This window comes from Polyodon spathula, chromosome 11 (genome assembly GCF_017654505.1).
Source record: "Polyodon spathula isolate WHYD16114869_AA chromosome 11, ASM1765450v1, whole genome shotgun sequence".
In the NCBI taxonomy this organism is placed as follows: domain Eukaryota; kingdom Metazoa; phylum Chordata; class Actinopteri; order Acipenseriformes; family Polyodontidae; genus Polyodon; species Polyodon spathula.
In genome coordinates this window covers 35,848,104-35,862,227 of record NC_054544.1, presented here as the reverse complement: position 1 = coordinate 35,862,227, position 14,124 = coordinate 35,848,104, and the positions used below count along the sequence as shown (strand labels likewise).

Here is a 14,124-nt window from a genome sequence, read left to right as displayed (position 1 = left end):
CACTTTTTTATACAGAGAATCGTGAGGGTCTGGAATCAACTCCCCAATAATGCTGTTGAAGCTGACACCCTGGGATCCTTCAAGAAGCTGCTTGATGAGATTCTGGGATCAATAAGCTACTAACAACCAAATGAGCAAGATGGGCCAAATGGCCTCCTCTTGTTTGTAAACTTTCTTACATTCTTAAACCTTCTTGGCTCAAGGCATCCTTCCCCCCAAGACATTAGGCATCCTGACTGAGGACCCCCACTGAATGAAGTCATAGAAATTGAGTTCAGTACCTTACTTTCATTGCAAATAACATTTTAAAGAATGAACTGAAAGTAACAATAACAAGTAATACTCAGTGCCATATTGATAACTTTAGTGAGAGAGGTTGTTTGTATGTATTACTTCTTTCATTATGTTCAGTGTAATTTCTTGGACGTTTGAGAAACTGCTCCATAATTACTGCACTCAGTTGTACACTGTCTGACTACAAATGCAATGTAAACCTGCCTGTAAAGGTAAGCGGGAGTGGTATGGTTTATTTTATTCATGTAGGGGGAAGAAAACAGATCAAGAACTTCTACCAAAAAAACACAAATTGGCAGAAGTCCTGCATTTGTTTATTTATTTAGTTGTGTAGTTATTTTAATAAAAAAGGTACGGATTGTAAAGGGTGTTGTAGTTTCCTATTTTATTTGCTTTACAATCCTTACAAAAACCTCTTTTTGTTGTTTAATGGTACATTAGTGTTACATCAGTGTTATTGCAGTGTTTGTGCAAATTAATTGAACCCTGCTCTAAGGATCATGGGTTTTTCAGGATAATCTGAAAGAGAACATTTTTGTATGTGCTGCAGTCCCCTCTGAAACCATTTTGCTGGGAAAAGAGGCAGAATATTGAAATTCTTTGGGAGCTAAGCCATTAATACACTTTTCCAGCATTTGGTATGGACTTGAGTGGCAACAAAGGGACATTCCTTTCTCTCTACATTTCCAATGCCCTTCAACCTTCACCTTGTTACAGTACTCCCTTCTGGTGCCGTTGAGTCCCTTCTTTTCTCTGTGATCTCAATACTGGGGCTGTCCATTTCTGGGGTTACTAAATTGGTCCTAGTTGTTGATGGGGGTGGGGGTGTAAAATACCCATGGGCTCCAAGAGCAAGACCGAAAGCTGTGTACGACCAGAGGATTGAAGCATAGGCTACATGTTGTCACTTCTACTAGCCTGGTCATGCAGACAGACTGTACCCAGAAGTTGAGAATTTGGGGTTGTTACAAAAACAGCCATGAAATATATGCAGAAGTAATATTGTAATAAATATCTAATGTACACCACAATGCCAGTGTAGAACAGAACTGTACATAAGTTATTTTGAATATTTGGATTTTTGCAAACTGTTATTAAGTAACCTTGTCTTGTCCTTATTACATGGAAGAGTATAATACATGTTGATTCTGTTGCACGTTGCATTACCTAAAGTTATGTTTGGTGAGAACAATTACAATGAAATGCTTTACCGAATCAGTCTTGCTTGGACACATAACTTTAATTTTATATTGTACACATAAAACTGGCTACTCGTAGACAGTATTTACTGGTCATGGTTGGTTGTTGTGTTTGTGATAGTTCCAGTCTTGAGTATCCTGAAATGACCTGTGGAGTGGCAACAAGTGAAGTATGTCAATGTGGCCTCGGGCACAGGGAAAACAGTTTAGCTCAAGCCTGTCTTTGTGGAGAAAGACTGTGTTACACATAAAATCGTTTACTTTAAATGTTCTGGTTTTGCCCGAAATCAAATGTGATCTTTAAACAAGAGTGAAGGAAGGAGTGAACTTTATGCTGCTCTAATTTAAAAGTCTCTTTTCAGAGGGAACATTTTCATCAAATCTGTCATGTGGAGCATTTCCAGTAAAGAAATAAAATAAAAAAAAAAATCTATGCATCATGCATGGAGCATTGGCAAGCTTTTAGTTTACCGATCACTTTTATATTAAAAGTTTTATTATAATTTAATGAAATATTCGCTCGACAGTTTGTAGCGAAAAAGTAATAACTAAGTAATTGTGTTTAAAAATTTGGGTAGAAAATGTAAAGAAATGGTGTATCATTCCTGTGATTACAGGTTTTTAATTAGACTTTTTTTTTTTGTGATGAAAATGCACAGGATTAACAAACGTACTTGCATAAAATGATTTTTTAAAAAAGCCCAGTACTTAAGAAGTAAAATGTACAATATGATTAAATGGTTCTGCAGAATAGAATAGTGTTACAGAAAATAAACACGTACACAGACTAAACTCTGTCTGTTGAATGATCCCCCATTTAGCCAAGTGAAAGGGGAAACTCAGACAGTCAGTAATAATTTCATGAAGCAATCTACCACCTGCCATGTCACCCACTGAGCACAATCACTTCACGCTGCAGGGTTGCGACTGTGTTAAATAACCCTGTGTGTAAGCTGGGTGGGAATGGACAGCTCATGATAACCGGCAAAAGTTTTGATGGGCACCTCATACATATATGAGCAGCATATGTTTTCATGTGCTGACAAATGAAAGGAGCCATGTGCTGTAGGATGCTAGGATCCACGCAATGTACAAATTGTCCATCCTACATGCTTTTCAGGGTATATCTATAGAAGCTGGATTAAACCCTTGGCTAGATAGAGATTTTAAAATATATATGTATGTAAACTGCCAACGTATTTGCATTTTTTTCACGTGTTCCTTCCTTTCATTTATATGGGTAGGCTTTGCTCAATGTATTGCAGATGTGGTTTAGTTTAAGATGAATCTATTCATGTTGCAGTACTGTACTGTAGAAGCAGTCTACAAAAAAACCTCTGACTGAATATGTTGGCTGCAGATGGCAGAGTGCTGCTTCTTTGCCAAGTCACATTTATTACACTACATTGCAATGTGGAAGCCATCAGGACCCTTTTAGTCTTGCAGCTTTTTCAAATGAATCATCCTGAAGAGATGATGCTGATTGCAACACAATACAAACAGTATTTCTCTCTTCTTTCCTTCTGCAGTAAAACATTGTCACTAGTGAATTTTATAAGCATAAATGTGAACTTTCAGAATGCCTTTGACTGATTTAGTATTGGTCAGTGCATTGCAAACTCTGATATAGAAGGCTCTAGTTCATCTTTTTCAGATGCAGTAAATAGATTTTATTGCAGGTATACTAATAATGAAAAAGAAAAAATGTGATTTTGATTGAAACTTCTATGAATAGCTGAGATGTAGCAGAGTGGAGATTTCTAGGGTTTTACAGGGTGGCTAAATGGCAACACTGCTTTCCCGTTACTTTGGGTGAGTGATTTGTTAGTTCATGGGATTTCAGTGCTGCAAGTTTGGGTAGCCCTATTAAGAAACCTAGTTCAGGCATATCATTGCTGCTGCTAAAGTACATTTAGTTCTCCTGCATCAGCTTTTCAAAACAACAACGTTTCAGATTTCCTCTGGATAACATCTGGTTGAAATAGAGGAGCATGTTTATTATCAGAAGTGCGCTACACTTTAATCTCACTTTACAGAAAGGTCTGCTTGATGTGTATTAGTGCCTGGCGTAGGATTTCATATTCAGCAAGGTGTTGTACTGTAGAACACACCCCAAGTGCACACCAGCTCTGTGTTGTGCAATTCATGTGTGATATGTCATATTTAGTCCAGCAGTGTTCAGCAGACACCCTTCTGTTGTTTTATTTAATACATTCAGATCAGGTTTTGTGGCAAGTGCGTAAATCAGTCCTGGTTGTTATGTGTGACATCTACAATTAACATTGATGCTTCTTTAGAGGAAGTGCATGGCATCTGTTTACGTGACTTTGACTGATGCATTCCGGAATGGACTTTTATTGTAGAAAATTTATTGGCTCTGTGCTGCACGCTGTGTATTGATTTAAATACATTTGCTTGGCTAATCAATCACATTAAATGGCCACCATTTATTTATAAGAATATTCAGCTAAGTTTAATGCATGTTTTGAGTCAGAAGTGCTTCATTTTTTATCTTTGATGCCAATAGGATTTTTACTTTGTGCTTCTTAGTGGCATCTGGTGGACAATATTTGTATTGCAATTTTACTTTTAAAGAAAGTTTTTAATCCCATTTTCAGCACTAGCCTAAATGCCTTATTTTAGACATTGTGGCAGCATTTCTAGCTTGTTTCCATACCCTAAAAGACAAGGGTATGGAAAAATATTTAAATAACATTATATACTGAAGTTAAGCCTACAGAATTACCAACAACAGCAGTAAAATGAACTGATAACTAATATGATGAGGTTCTGGTATGGTACTGGGGTACTGCATTACATTTCCAGAGTTCATTGTTATAATATGAAAATATTACCTCTGGAACTACTGTATATTACAAAAATGTCATTTAAATCACTTTAATCCTCTCAGGACAGAGATGGATTGCAGTGGTCGGAGATGACAGTGGCATTGTTTCCCATCCTGGTCTACAGTGAACAGATAAATCGTGGCATCACATGAAAGGGATCAAGGTGGCATTGCAAGCTAGAGCTGATTAAAAATGAAATAATGGGTGTACATCAGGTATCTAATCAAGCAGATCCAAATACTCACCAAGGAATCCCTTTCCTCCTAGGACTTCTTTTGTTGGGCATCTGGCAGGCATTGTTGTTGGACTGCTGTACACCAAAGGGCCTCTGAAAAAGATAATGAAAATATGTGCAGGTACTGGCATTGATGCTTTATATTTGTCTTAAAAATTAAAGGAGAAAAAATCAAAGCATAGGTTCCTTATGGATCCATTGTCAAAACTGGGTTTACATGTTGCTAATAACATTGCTTACACAGGTTTTAAGGGATGTTACGGTATATAAGCAAGGCTTAAATGCTGACTGTGACATGAAAAACTAGATCATTAGGGATAAGTGTGTAAAAACCAGTACAATACAAAAAAAGACACTTAATTAAATGATGAAATTCCCATTTTAAAACTGTCACACAGCTAACCCTTTGCAGTCTTTAGCATCAATGGCAAATTCAATTTTCTTTCTGTGATTTTTAAACAATTTGGACAACTCCTTTTAATTACCTCCATGCTACAGCTGAATATTATCTCTGGCATGTGTGATTTGGTTTTGTAGATAAGCTTAGGAAAAAAAAAAATCCTTTACAAAGAGATATTAATAACCATCAATATTTGCTGCAGTTGTAAAAAAGACGGCAGACTTTTGTCAAATCTTTTTGTACCAACACCGTGCATGACAAAGGCTGAGGAAAAGAAAGATTTTATTTCATCAATAAACCTTGTTTAGTGATGGGCTGAATAAGATTATATCCAAGGCCTATATATGCCTGTAGCTTCAGATTTAGCTCCAACTGATTTATCTCCAACTATATACAATCTGTGCATGGCTATCATCTTGATACGCTCAAGGCGAGTGAGCACTTATGTGGCTGCTGTTTTATTTTCAAAGTGTAAATGGTCTTTTTAAATGAGTCAGCGTCTCAATGAACTGTGATTTAAAGCTGATTTAAACAAGGCAAATATAATTACCATTAAATACCCCTTTTTAAGTATTGCTTATTTCACACTGATGTTTTTTTTGTTGTTTTTTTTTAGGAGTTGTGTCTTCTGATGGCGGTTATTCAAGAGGTTCATATTTCAATTATTCAGGTGCAGAATATCAGTCTGCAGTATTTTTTATTTCATGTTCTTTTTGTATCCCATGTGTTTCAACCCATAACAACCCTACTGTCAGCAGCCTCTTCAGAAGTGCACAGGTAGCTGCATGGTTGTCCACCAATGGGTGTTGTAGTCACTTCCGTGAATGATTAAAATCCAAGTATTTTCGTTCTGATTGAAATCTCTAGGCCCCCATTTGATAAAAATTTGATAAACCCAGAGAATTCGCATCCGCCGTTTGCTCTGGGTGCAGCTATATTTTACATTAGGCTCTAGATATAAACGTAGGACAGTGTGGTTCATTGTCAGCTGCTTCACCCACCCCTGTTGAAGCCCTTTGTGGCACAGCAACAGGATTAAACATGTACATTCTCAGATCCCATGTTTCATAGAATTAATAGTGTTGCAAAATAAATGTTTTCTAAATGCTAAGTACAGATAAAGCCAGATGTTAAGAATTACAAGGAGTAAAAGGGAAAGATAAGCATTTTTTCTTTTTCTTTCTCAGTCAGTTCAAGGATGGCAAACACATAGCCTTTTGTTACTACTTTGATTAATTTGTTCTTGGATACATGCAAACCACATTAAATGAATTACGTACTGGGATCTATGAGTCACTGTCAATTGTTGCTGCCCAGGAAAGGTTATACAGTAGGTTTTTGTATTACCTCACCAGCATTACAGTTCACAAGCTTACACTAATACAGAAAAAGACTGTTCATCACGTCCTTGTTTTTTTTTTTTGTTTGTTTTGGGTTTTTTTACCTATCCAGTCATTAACTAGCCCAGAGCATAATCTTTAATTATTTAAATTTTAAACATCATGCAAATTAGTTTTTAATACACATAAGTAACCATTATATATTTAAGTGCTTGAGGGACACGTTTGATGAAAATGACCGAGTTTATCTTCATTCTTTAAATGGTCATTTTATGGGGTACCTTTTTATTTTACTCCTGTATGTTTTTTATACTTTTAAAATGGTACTAATTATACTTTTTTTTTTTTACAGCTCATTCAGAATAGAGAATATGTAAACATTTGTTTAGGTATTTAAAGAATATTCAAATGTGAAAAACCCATGTTTGTCCCAGCACTATTGAAAATAAAATGAGAAGGGTTTAAGGCCCAGCTTGGGGAGAGGAGGGCACATGCAACTAAGCAAGCAGCAGAGAAAAAGTTATTGTGAACCAGGTTGTTTTGTGTACGTGTGCATTATGATAAGCAACCGACCAGACAACTTGGTGGTTAGCAGCACAGGTATGGAAACAGTCACTCAGCAGAGTTCACTCAGCCAAGGTGCAAGACTAAATTCAATACTCTGGGGCCGGTGTGCCACCTGTTCACAAGATAAGTACATCTTGCTTGGATAAAAAAAAATAAAACACTTTGGAGATCAGAGTAAACTGTTCAGGGACCATTGGCTGCTTTTGCTTGAGACGTTGAGTGGTCCATTGGTTGAGCACATGCATCCAAGAAGTATGGAACCACAGAGGGACTGTGGAAGCTTCTGCTGACCTGTAAAAATCCATTTGTGTGGATTGCAGTAGCAGTAGTGGAAATGTCTAGCTCAGGGTAGTTGTACGAGCAGTGTGCTGCAACCTGTTCCAATAGTGTCCCCACTATTTCAATAGAAAACAAAACAACTGCACATAACTCTCTGAGAGCTAAGAATAGATGCGATGTGAGCATTTGCAGTTTTAATATTTATAACTAATTTGATTTTAAGAAATAGTTACAATGTTATTGGACTCTGCTTGCAAAAACAACTTCTATTTGTACTGTATGTACTACACTGTGAAAATACTAACAGTAATTTGACAGTTTGTTCTAGAGAAATTGTTCTGACCTTTTTCTTCAGGATACAGTGGATTGAGAAGTTTACCAAGAAGATCTAATGCATATAATGCATACACCCCATACAACCAGTACAGTCCAAACAACACTTACAGTGCCAGCAATGAGGCCCCTGTGTATGGCTCTGGAGAAGAGCAGTATCAAGCAGCCATTAGGGCCAACCTGAATGATCAAGGTGAGAGTCATTGTTTTTAATGTAATAATGCCTTAATGTAGTACACTTCTCAGACATGTGCAATTTTGAAAACAAACTTGAAGACTTGTATTTCTTACACTGTTTTTACAAAATACCCAAATGTTTTAACATTAAATAAATCAGGCATTGACGTTTATACCTATTTTGAATACCGTTGATGCAAAATCTAATTAAATCAGGCTGAACTTAGGTAAGAAAATAATTAATATCGGATACTTGTGATTAATTTGCTATAGATATAATTGGTATCCATGGGATTTCTGTGAGCATATCATTCTAAGCTGGATTTTTCTGATTGTTGTAGTAATTAAATCATTAGTAACAAGCGAATCGGTGCATTACACTCCTTTTCATGACTGGCATCTGTGAGGTTGTAAATCCTGAAGAGGATGCACGGCACTGAAGAGCTGATTTGACTTGTTCACTTTTTAATCTTGATGTCGCACAGATAAAAGTACAAAATATGCTGGTGAACAAATCCTGAGTGTGTAAACTCTTTGTTGCAAAGAGAAGGTTACAGAAAGCTCTCGGTTTGCATCAGTGTTTTCACCTTGGCAAGGAAGTGCATGACAGGTAAGATTTGTGGGATTATTGGATTAACTATAACCCCTCAGTGGTAGAGAACTCAGTGTATTCCGTAATGACTAATCTTATGTATTATTACATATCGTTGTTTTCTCTAGAGGGCTGTTTTATTGCTGTACATTTATTTTTAAACAAAGCTGCAATTGTGTGTTTATTTGAATGTTCTGTTCCATTATTCCTGGCACTTGTCCTAACTATTTGACTGGGTTTGCTGGCAAACATTTCTGGCTGTAATCTCCATGGGGAGGAGTCTGTGCGTAAAAGGAAAGTTTTATTCAAATGGATATTTTAAAATGACCATAGATTATTCCAACATCCAGCTTCTTATAGTCGAATTAGCAATTGCACAGAAATTAAAATCACAAATGTGAAAAACACGTAAAGGGTTTGTTAAAAACATTTAAATAGTCAATAAAACTGGCAGCTGAAACCAGCAACTGCAATAATGCTTATTTTAATTTAAAACATAATATTCAGCGACTGTTAGGGTCATTTTGGGTCCGGACCAGAAGCAAAAGCGTCGCTATGACAGAGTTATTTTGTGTATCAGCAACTAACAAACAAAAAAGCCCCACACTGTTCATGTAAATTGATTAGAGATGTTATATATGTTCCAAAATGTTAGAGAACGCAGAGAGTGGTACCTCTGCATTGTTTAGCAGATCATTGCACTAAAGCAGATTTAGTTTCTGTTTTCATCCATGGATTAGTACAATTCCAAAGGGTATTTTTCACTCTACTGCCTACTTTATTCAGAATAAAATGTGACACTGGAACTGCCAGAGTTAGTAACTAATCCCTCGTCTGTACGATCCAATCCAATCAGGCAGTAAAAAAAAACCATATTCCACTGTGTGCTAGCTTCTGCTGAGTTTACATCTGTTTCATAACAACAACAACAACAACAGAAATCTGCTGACTGAACAAACACTTTCAGGAGAATGCCCTATATTTTGCTTCAGCATTTGGAATTGACGCCATGTACTGGCCTTTTTGTGTAATTACAGAGAAAAATAAAACACTACATGCGGTTTCCAGAAGGTACCTGTTACAATGCTCAGTTGACTCTTTAGCTGCCATGAAATGTTTTTCCAAGGTGCGAGAGCCCACATGACATTTCTAGTGTCATTACTGCAGTATTCCCATGCTCTTTTGTTTGTTATAAGACAATAAAAGGAAAAACTCAAAAGATTTTCCTAACATCTCCTTTATCAACAAGTGATCTATGTATTGTATATACCCGTAAGGACAGTGATTTAGGAAATCATACCATTTTGTCTTGAAAGCTGGCTTTGGAGGTCACACATTGAGCATCAAATCAAAACATAAATCTCTTGTATTAGCATGTGTTGAATCCTAGATCCACACAAATTCTGCATTGCCTTTGCAGTGTAATCGATTAATAAAGTTGAATTATTGATTGCCATGTACTGGGATAACATTGATGCATATTTTAACGACATCTATACATTATCAAAATTAGATTGCACAATGTATTTAACTGGAATTGTTTTTTGGGTTTTTTTTTTTTTTTAGCTGGTATATATGATTGTCATTTGTATCAAGATTAGTAGCCTGAGAGTCTGTATATGTGATGTATGATGGTTAAATATATACCTGCTATTAGAAATTGAAGTATACTATATTTATGAAATACTGTACCAGCATTTCCTCACTGCATATTTAAAATTAAGAATATTTTATTACTTCATTAGCATGAATAAATTGAGAAATTATAAAAAGGTGAAAGAACAAAACATGATGCAAAGATTATGACTGTTTAAAATAATTTAAGAGCAATATGTTGCATTCCCTTGAATGATACGTAATCCGAGTATTTTGCACTTCAAAATAAATTGTATTCTAATAATTATACAGAGAACATGATGAAGCAGTAGATCAAATTGTTGGTTAACTGTGATAAAGGCTTTTTGTTTATCTTCTTGTAGGTAGTGGACATGCTCCGAGAAGATCAAATTATGGATTTAACATTCCAACGGGACCTCTGACCCAGGAAGAGATAAGACAGCGAAGACTCAACCGCTTTGAGGGATAAGGCATGGGACCCTCGACTGTTAGCGAGCAATGCTGTCTTTACAGGGCTTAATTGTAAAATGCAGTGTGTGACTGAGCTACAAAAAGGACTGCCTGGATAGCCATGCTGATTTGCAAGCTAGAGTTGGGGATTTTTTTTGTTCCGTTTCAAAGAAAATCATTTTTACCCAGATTACTCGGTACGGGTGTTTTGGTCCAACACCAGTTTATATTCCAGCATGTATGGGAAGGGTATGTGGGTCACTGGCAATAAAGAAGAGCGATTGCTCTTTGGGTATGTAGGGGCTAGATTTGCCACTGATCTCATGCCAGACAACTGCTTGCTGATTTGCTGGACAGGAATCTTTGTACAGTACAATATATGCATGGTGGTGATGAGTGCCGACAATTTATGGCTGGTCTTGGAATTTGTCCTGTTTACATACTTGTGTAGAATACTTCAACTGCCTTTTTGGTTGTGATAGTACGTGTTAAGATGTAAAAGAATGAATGAATGAATAAATAAATAAATAAATAAACCCTAGACAATCTGTCTAATTGATAATAAAGCACAAATTGCTTAACAAAACCTAACAAGAACTCTTCTCCCTGGTCTGTAGACATGCGAAGGACTCCTGGATTTGTATGTTGTATGTTTATGGCATTTCCTTGACGGTATGAAACAAGACATTCTTTATGTCTACCGTCAGCATGCTGTAAGAAAGATCAGGGTCTAGACATTGTTGACAGAGTATAGGGGACTTACTAGACCTATCTAATTTGCAATTACAAGTTTTCTGTGTTTTTAGTTTTAGTCTAGATGTTACTTTTTACTTTCGCTCTGGCGAAGTCATGTTACCAAAGACAGATTTACACACTGTGTATTCACTTCCCCTGTAGCAGTCAGCTGTCTACATTAAATTCACTTCTTAATACCTGCTGCACAGGAAAGTGATCTGTATTGTGTAACAGGGTAGCTATCTGGAAATCTTAATTAAGGGACTTCATCATCTCCGATTCTTCAACAGAATCCACTGTATTTCCACTGTAATGATATATGCTTGTATTCTCTTCAACAGCCAGCCAGTCCCTGTTATATAGTAGTGTGCTGTTTTTTTTTTGTTTTGTTTTGTTTTACCAAAAATCTATATCAATGAGAACTTTGTATAATTTTGATCTTTAACATTTCGTCAATGTGCTTTTTGTACCTGCATGCAGTACTGTGACAGGGTATCCCCGCCCCTGTGCATATTTTATGTTTTGTGTTGTTGTTATTTATTATTATTATTATTATTATTATTATTTATTATTATTATTATTATTATTAAATGTGCTGTTTTGTGTTTATTAAAATAAAAATAAAAAAACACATAGTTTTTTTGTTATTGTTTGACAGTCAGGATGGAGTTAAAATGCCCCATTCAGAGAAAATCATGAGAAAGCTTTGTCACGGCGAGTGTTATTGATAAACTGGCTGTTGACCACGCATATGATACAACCCGTGCCGAATGTGGTTGAGAGATAAACTAGGTAATTGATAGCCAGTTAATCCTTCGGCCACAATATAAAGACCTGTAGTTTTGGCTGCAATGGGTTAGTGCATTCAGAGGCCGAACTGGAGTCGTGAGTAGGAGAGAAACCTAAAGTAAACAATCGCTACGCGGGCCGGGTATAAACCAGCACGGTGTTTGTTCAGTGTCACTTTTGTCTATTTTGGCCTATTTCATTTCAGGATTTACTATTAGACATCGCCTCATGTCCAAATAAGTTTAGATGTGATAAATAAGGCTCATTGTAAAGTCTGACATGATTCAAACTGCTAGACAATCTTTTACTGGTAATACTAATTCTCTATAGCTTTTACAATGTCCAGATAATCTCCTACCTTGAGGACCACTCAACCCTTCTTCTTCCTGGAGCCCTGGCTCTCCTGGTGGCCCAGGGGTGCTGTTTTGTCCTTGTTAACCAGGCAAGCCACACTCACCCATACTTCCTGCAAAGACATTTTCAGAGAAATCAATGCAACCTTCTTTTGGTTTTTACAGCACATTTTAGACCTAAAAAAAAGCACTGCAGGTTAACAGAGAAGTGATTGGATACTTGCTTGGTTTGTTAGACACATTCAGATGTCAACGAAAGCAATCTTACCGGAGGACCCCCCTGTAAAAGAGTCAATGGTTAGAGAATATCAGAACGGCAAGCTGTAGTGTTACAGAGGTGTGTTTAACATGATAAAATGAATGGCTTCTGACATGTCGTGATCACATGATGAAAATATCACAAAAGATGTTATTAGTATTTTCTGCACTTGTGACAGGTACAATGGCTACTTTAGCTTGTGTGTGTGTGTGGTAATACTGTGACTGTATTGCTCATGAGAAATTGTGTAGTTGTATTTTTGTGATGTGGACTAATGTCCAATGGAGATAGATTAGGATCCCCAAACTCAGGTCTTCAGAAGTGAAAGGCACGACACACCAAAAGAAACAGCCACCTTGATACTCTTCAGGCATGCAGGCTGACTTATTGCCTAAATATTGTGTATAGCTTTATGTATGGTCTCAGAAAAACACCAGTACTAAAATGAAAGTCAGAGAAAGTTTTCAGTGAAAAGATATTAGGTTTTAGAAACTTGACTTATCCGAGCTTACCTTGAAAGAAGATGTATTAGCATGTTTTAAATGTAAATGAAAAAATATACTTACAGGACTTCCAGGTTTCCTGGGAATGTCCCTTTTTCCCTAAAATAAAAGGGACAAGGGATATAACATTAGGAAGATGGGGTAGTAGTCTATCAATAGCTAACATAGTAGTACAGTATTTCAAGTTAGATTTCGAAATGTCACATTTTTTAAAATTGTGTCAGTTTTTCATTATATGGAAAAGTACTTGTGTCCGTAGATGTACAGTACCAGTACTAACCATGAGATTTGTTTCATATGAAACTTCTTCCTAAGGTCCAGTGTCTAACTCTTTCAAAAAGCATTAACTAAAAGATAAAACCTTTATAAGCTAATTGCAGTAAACAGAAAACATACATGTCTGTGATCTCTAGGTAAGTATTTAAGACAATAACACTTTTTTTTTTATAGGCAAAACTGTTCTGTGGCAGCACCACTGATATTACAAACACTGTCAGTTTCACTGCAGTTTGCATTTCATACCTCTAGAGGTCCCTAAAGTCACACACTTAATTGATACCATTTCATTTTTTTAAAGAACCATAGGACAAATAGGAATATGTTATGTAAGTACTGCATCACTTTCATTTTATTTACCCCTCAAAATATATGAATTTTTTTTTGTCGGTTAGTTTTGTTTTAATTTAATCTGCCTTATTATTTTTCTCTGTGTTAACAAAGCAACCAGTCAGAGAGAAATACAAATTATTATTCTGACAAAGAACAAAAATAAATTGAACTCTGCTAGTGTATACACACAACTGTAGGATTCTGAAACTCCCAAAATACAATTCTGAAACACAAACTTACAGGTGGGGCCTCTTGAAACAGTTCAACAGGATCTCCCTTTTGGCCCTTTTGGTCTAGAAACCCATGTGAAGGCAGAAAAGTGTTATTGTAAAATGAGTATTAGGTCCATTACTGTATATTCCGTCTGGAGAACTGTATACATGCTACATGTCTATATATAATAGTATAGAAATCTAGCATTGAATAACCTTTTTGTACGTGTAGAGCTTGATCTGTATTATAGACTATGATGTTTATGCCACCGTATGGTATTGGTTTACTTTTACTGGTCTGCCAGATGGTCCAGGAAATCCATCTTTTCCTG

The 14,124-nt window shown here is 36.3% G+C and overlaps 1 protein-coding gene across 5 annotated transcripts in view; it reads left to right on the top strand.

The window, feature by feature from the left end:
- The window catches only part of LOC121322872 (rhomboid-related protein 4-like), an 86,924-nt gene extending 75,289 nt beyond the window's left edge, over positions 1–11,635 (top strand). For 4 of the 5 annotated variants that reach the window (XM_041263329.1, XM_041263330.1, XM_041263328.1 and 1 more), the window contains 4 exons: positions 4,610–4,698; positions 5,594–5,647; positions 7,519–7,689; positions 10,245–11,635. In XM_041263329.1, coding sequence (XP_041119263.1) covers positions 4,610–4,698; positions 5,594–5,647; positions 7,519–7,689; positions 10,245–10,351 — 421 coding nt within the window. In that variant the 3' untranslated portion in view covers positions 10,352–11,635. The remainder of the gene's footprint in view (positions 1–4,609; positions 4,699–5,593; positions 5,648–7,518; positions 7,690–10,244) is intronic. The other variant, XM_041263331.1, reaches the window with a different exon arrangement.
- The last annotated feature ends 2,489 nt before the right edge of the window (positions 11,636–14,124 follow it).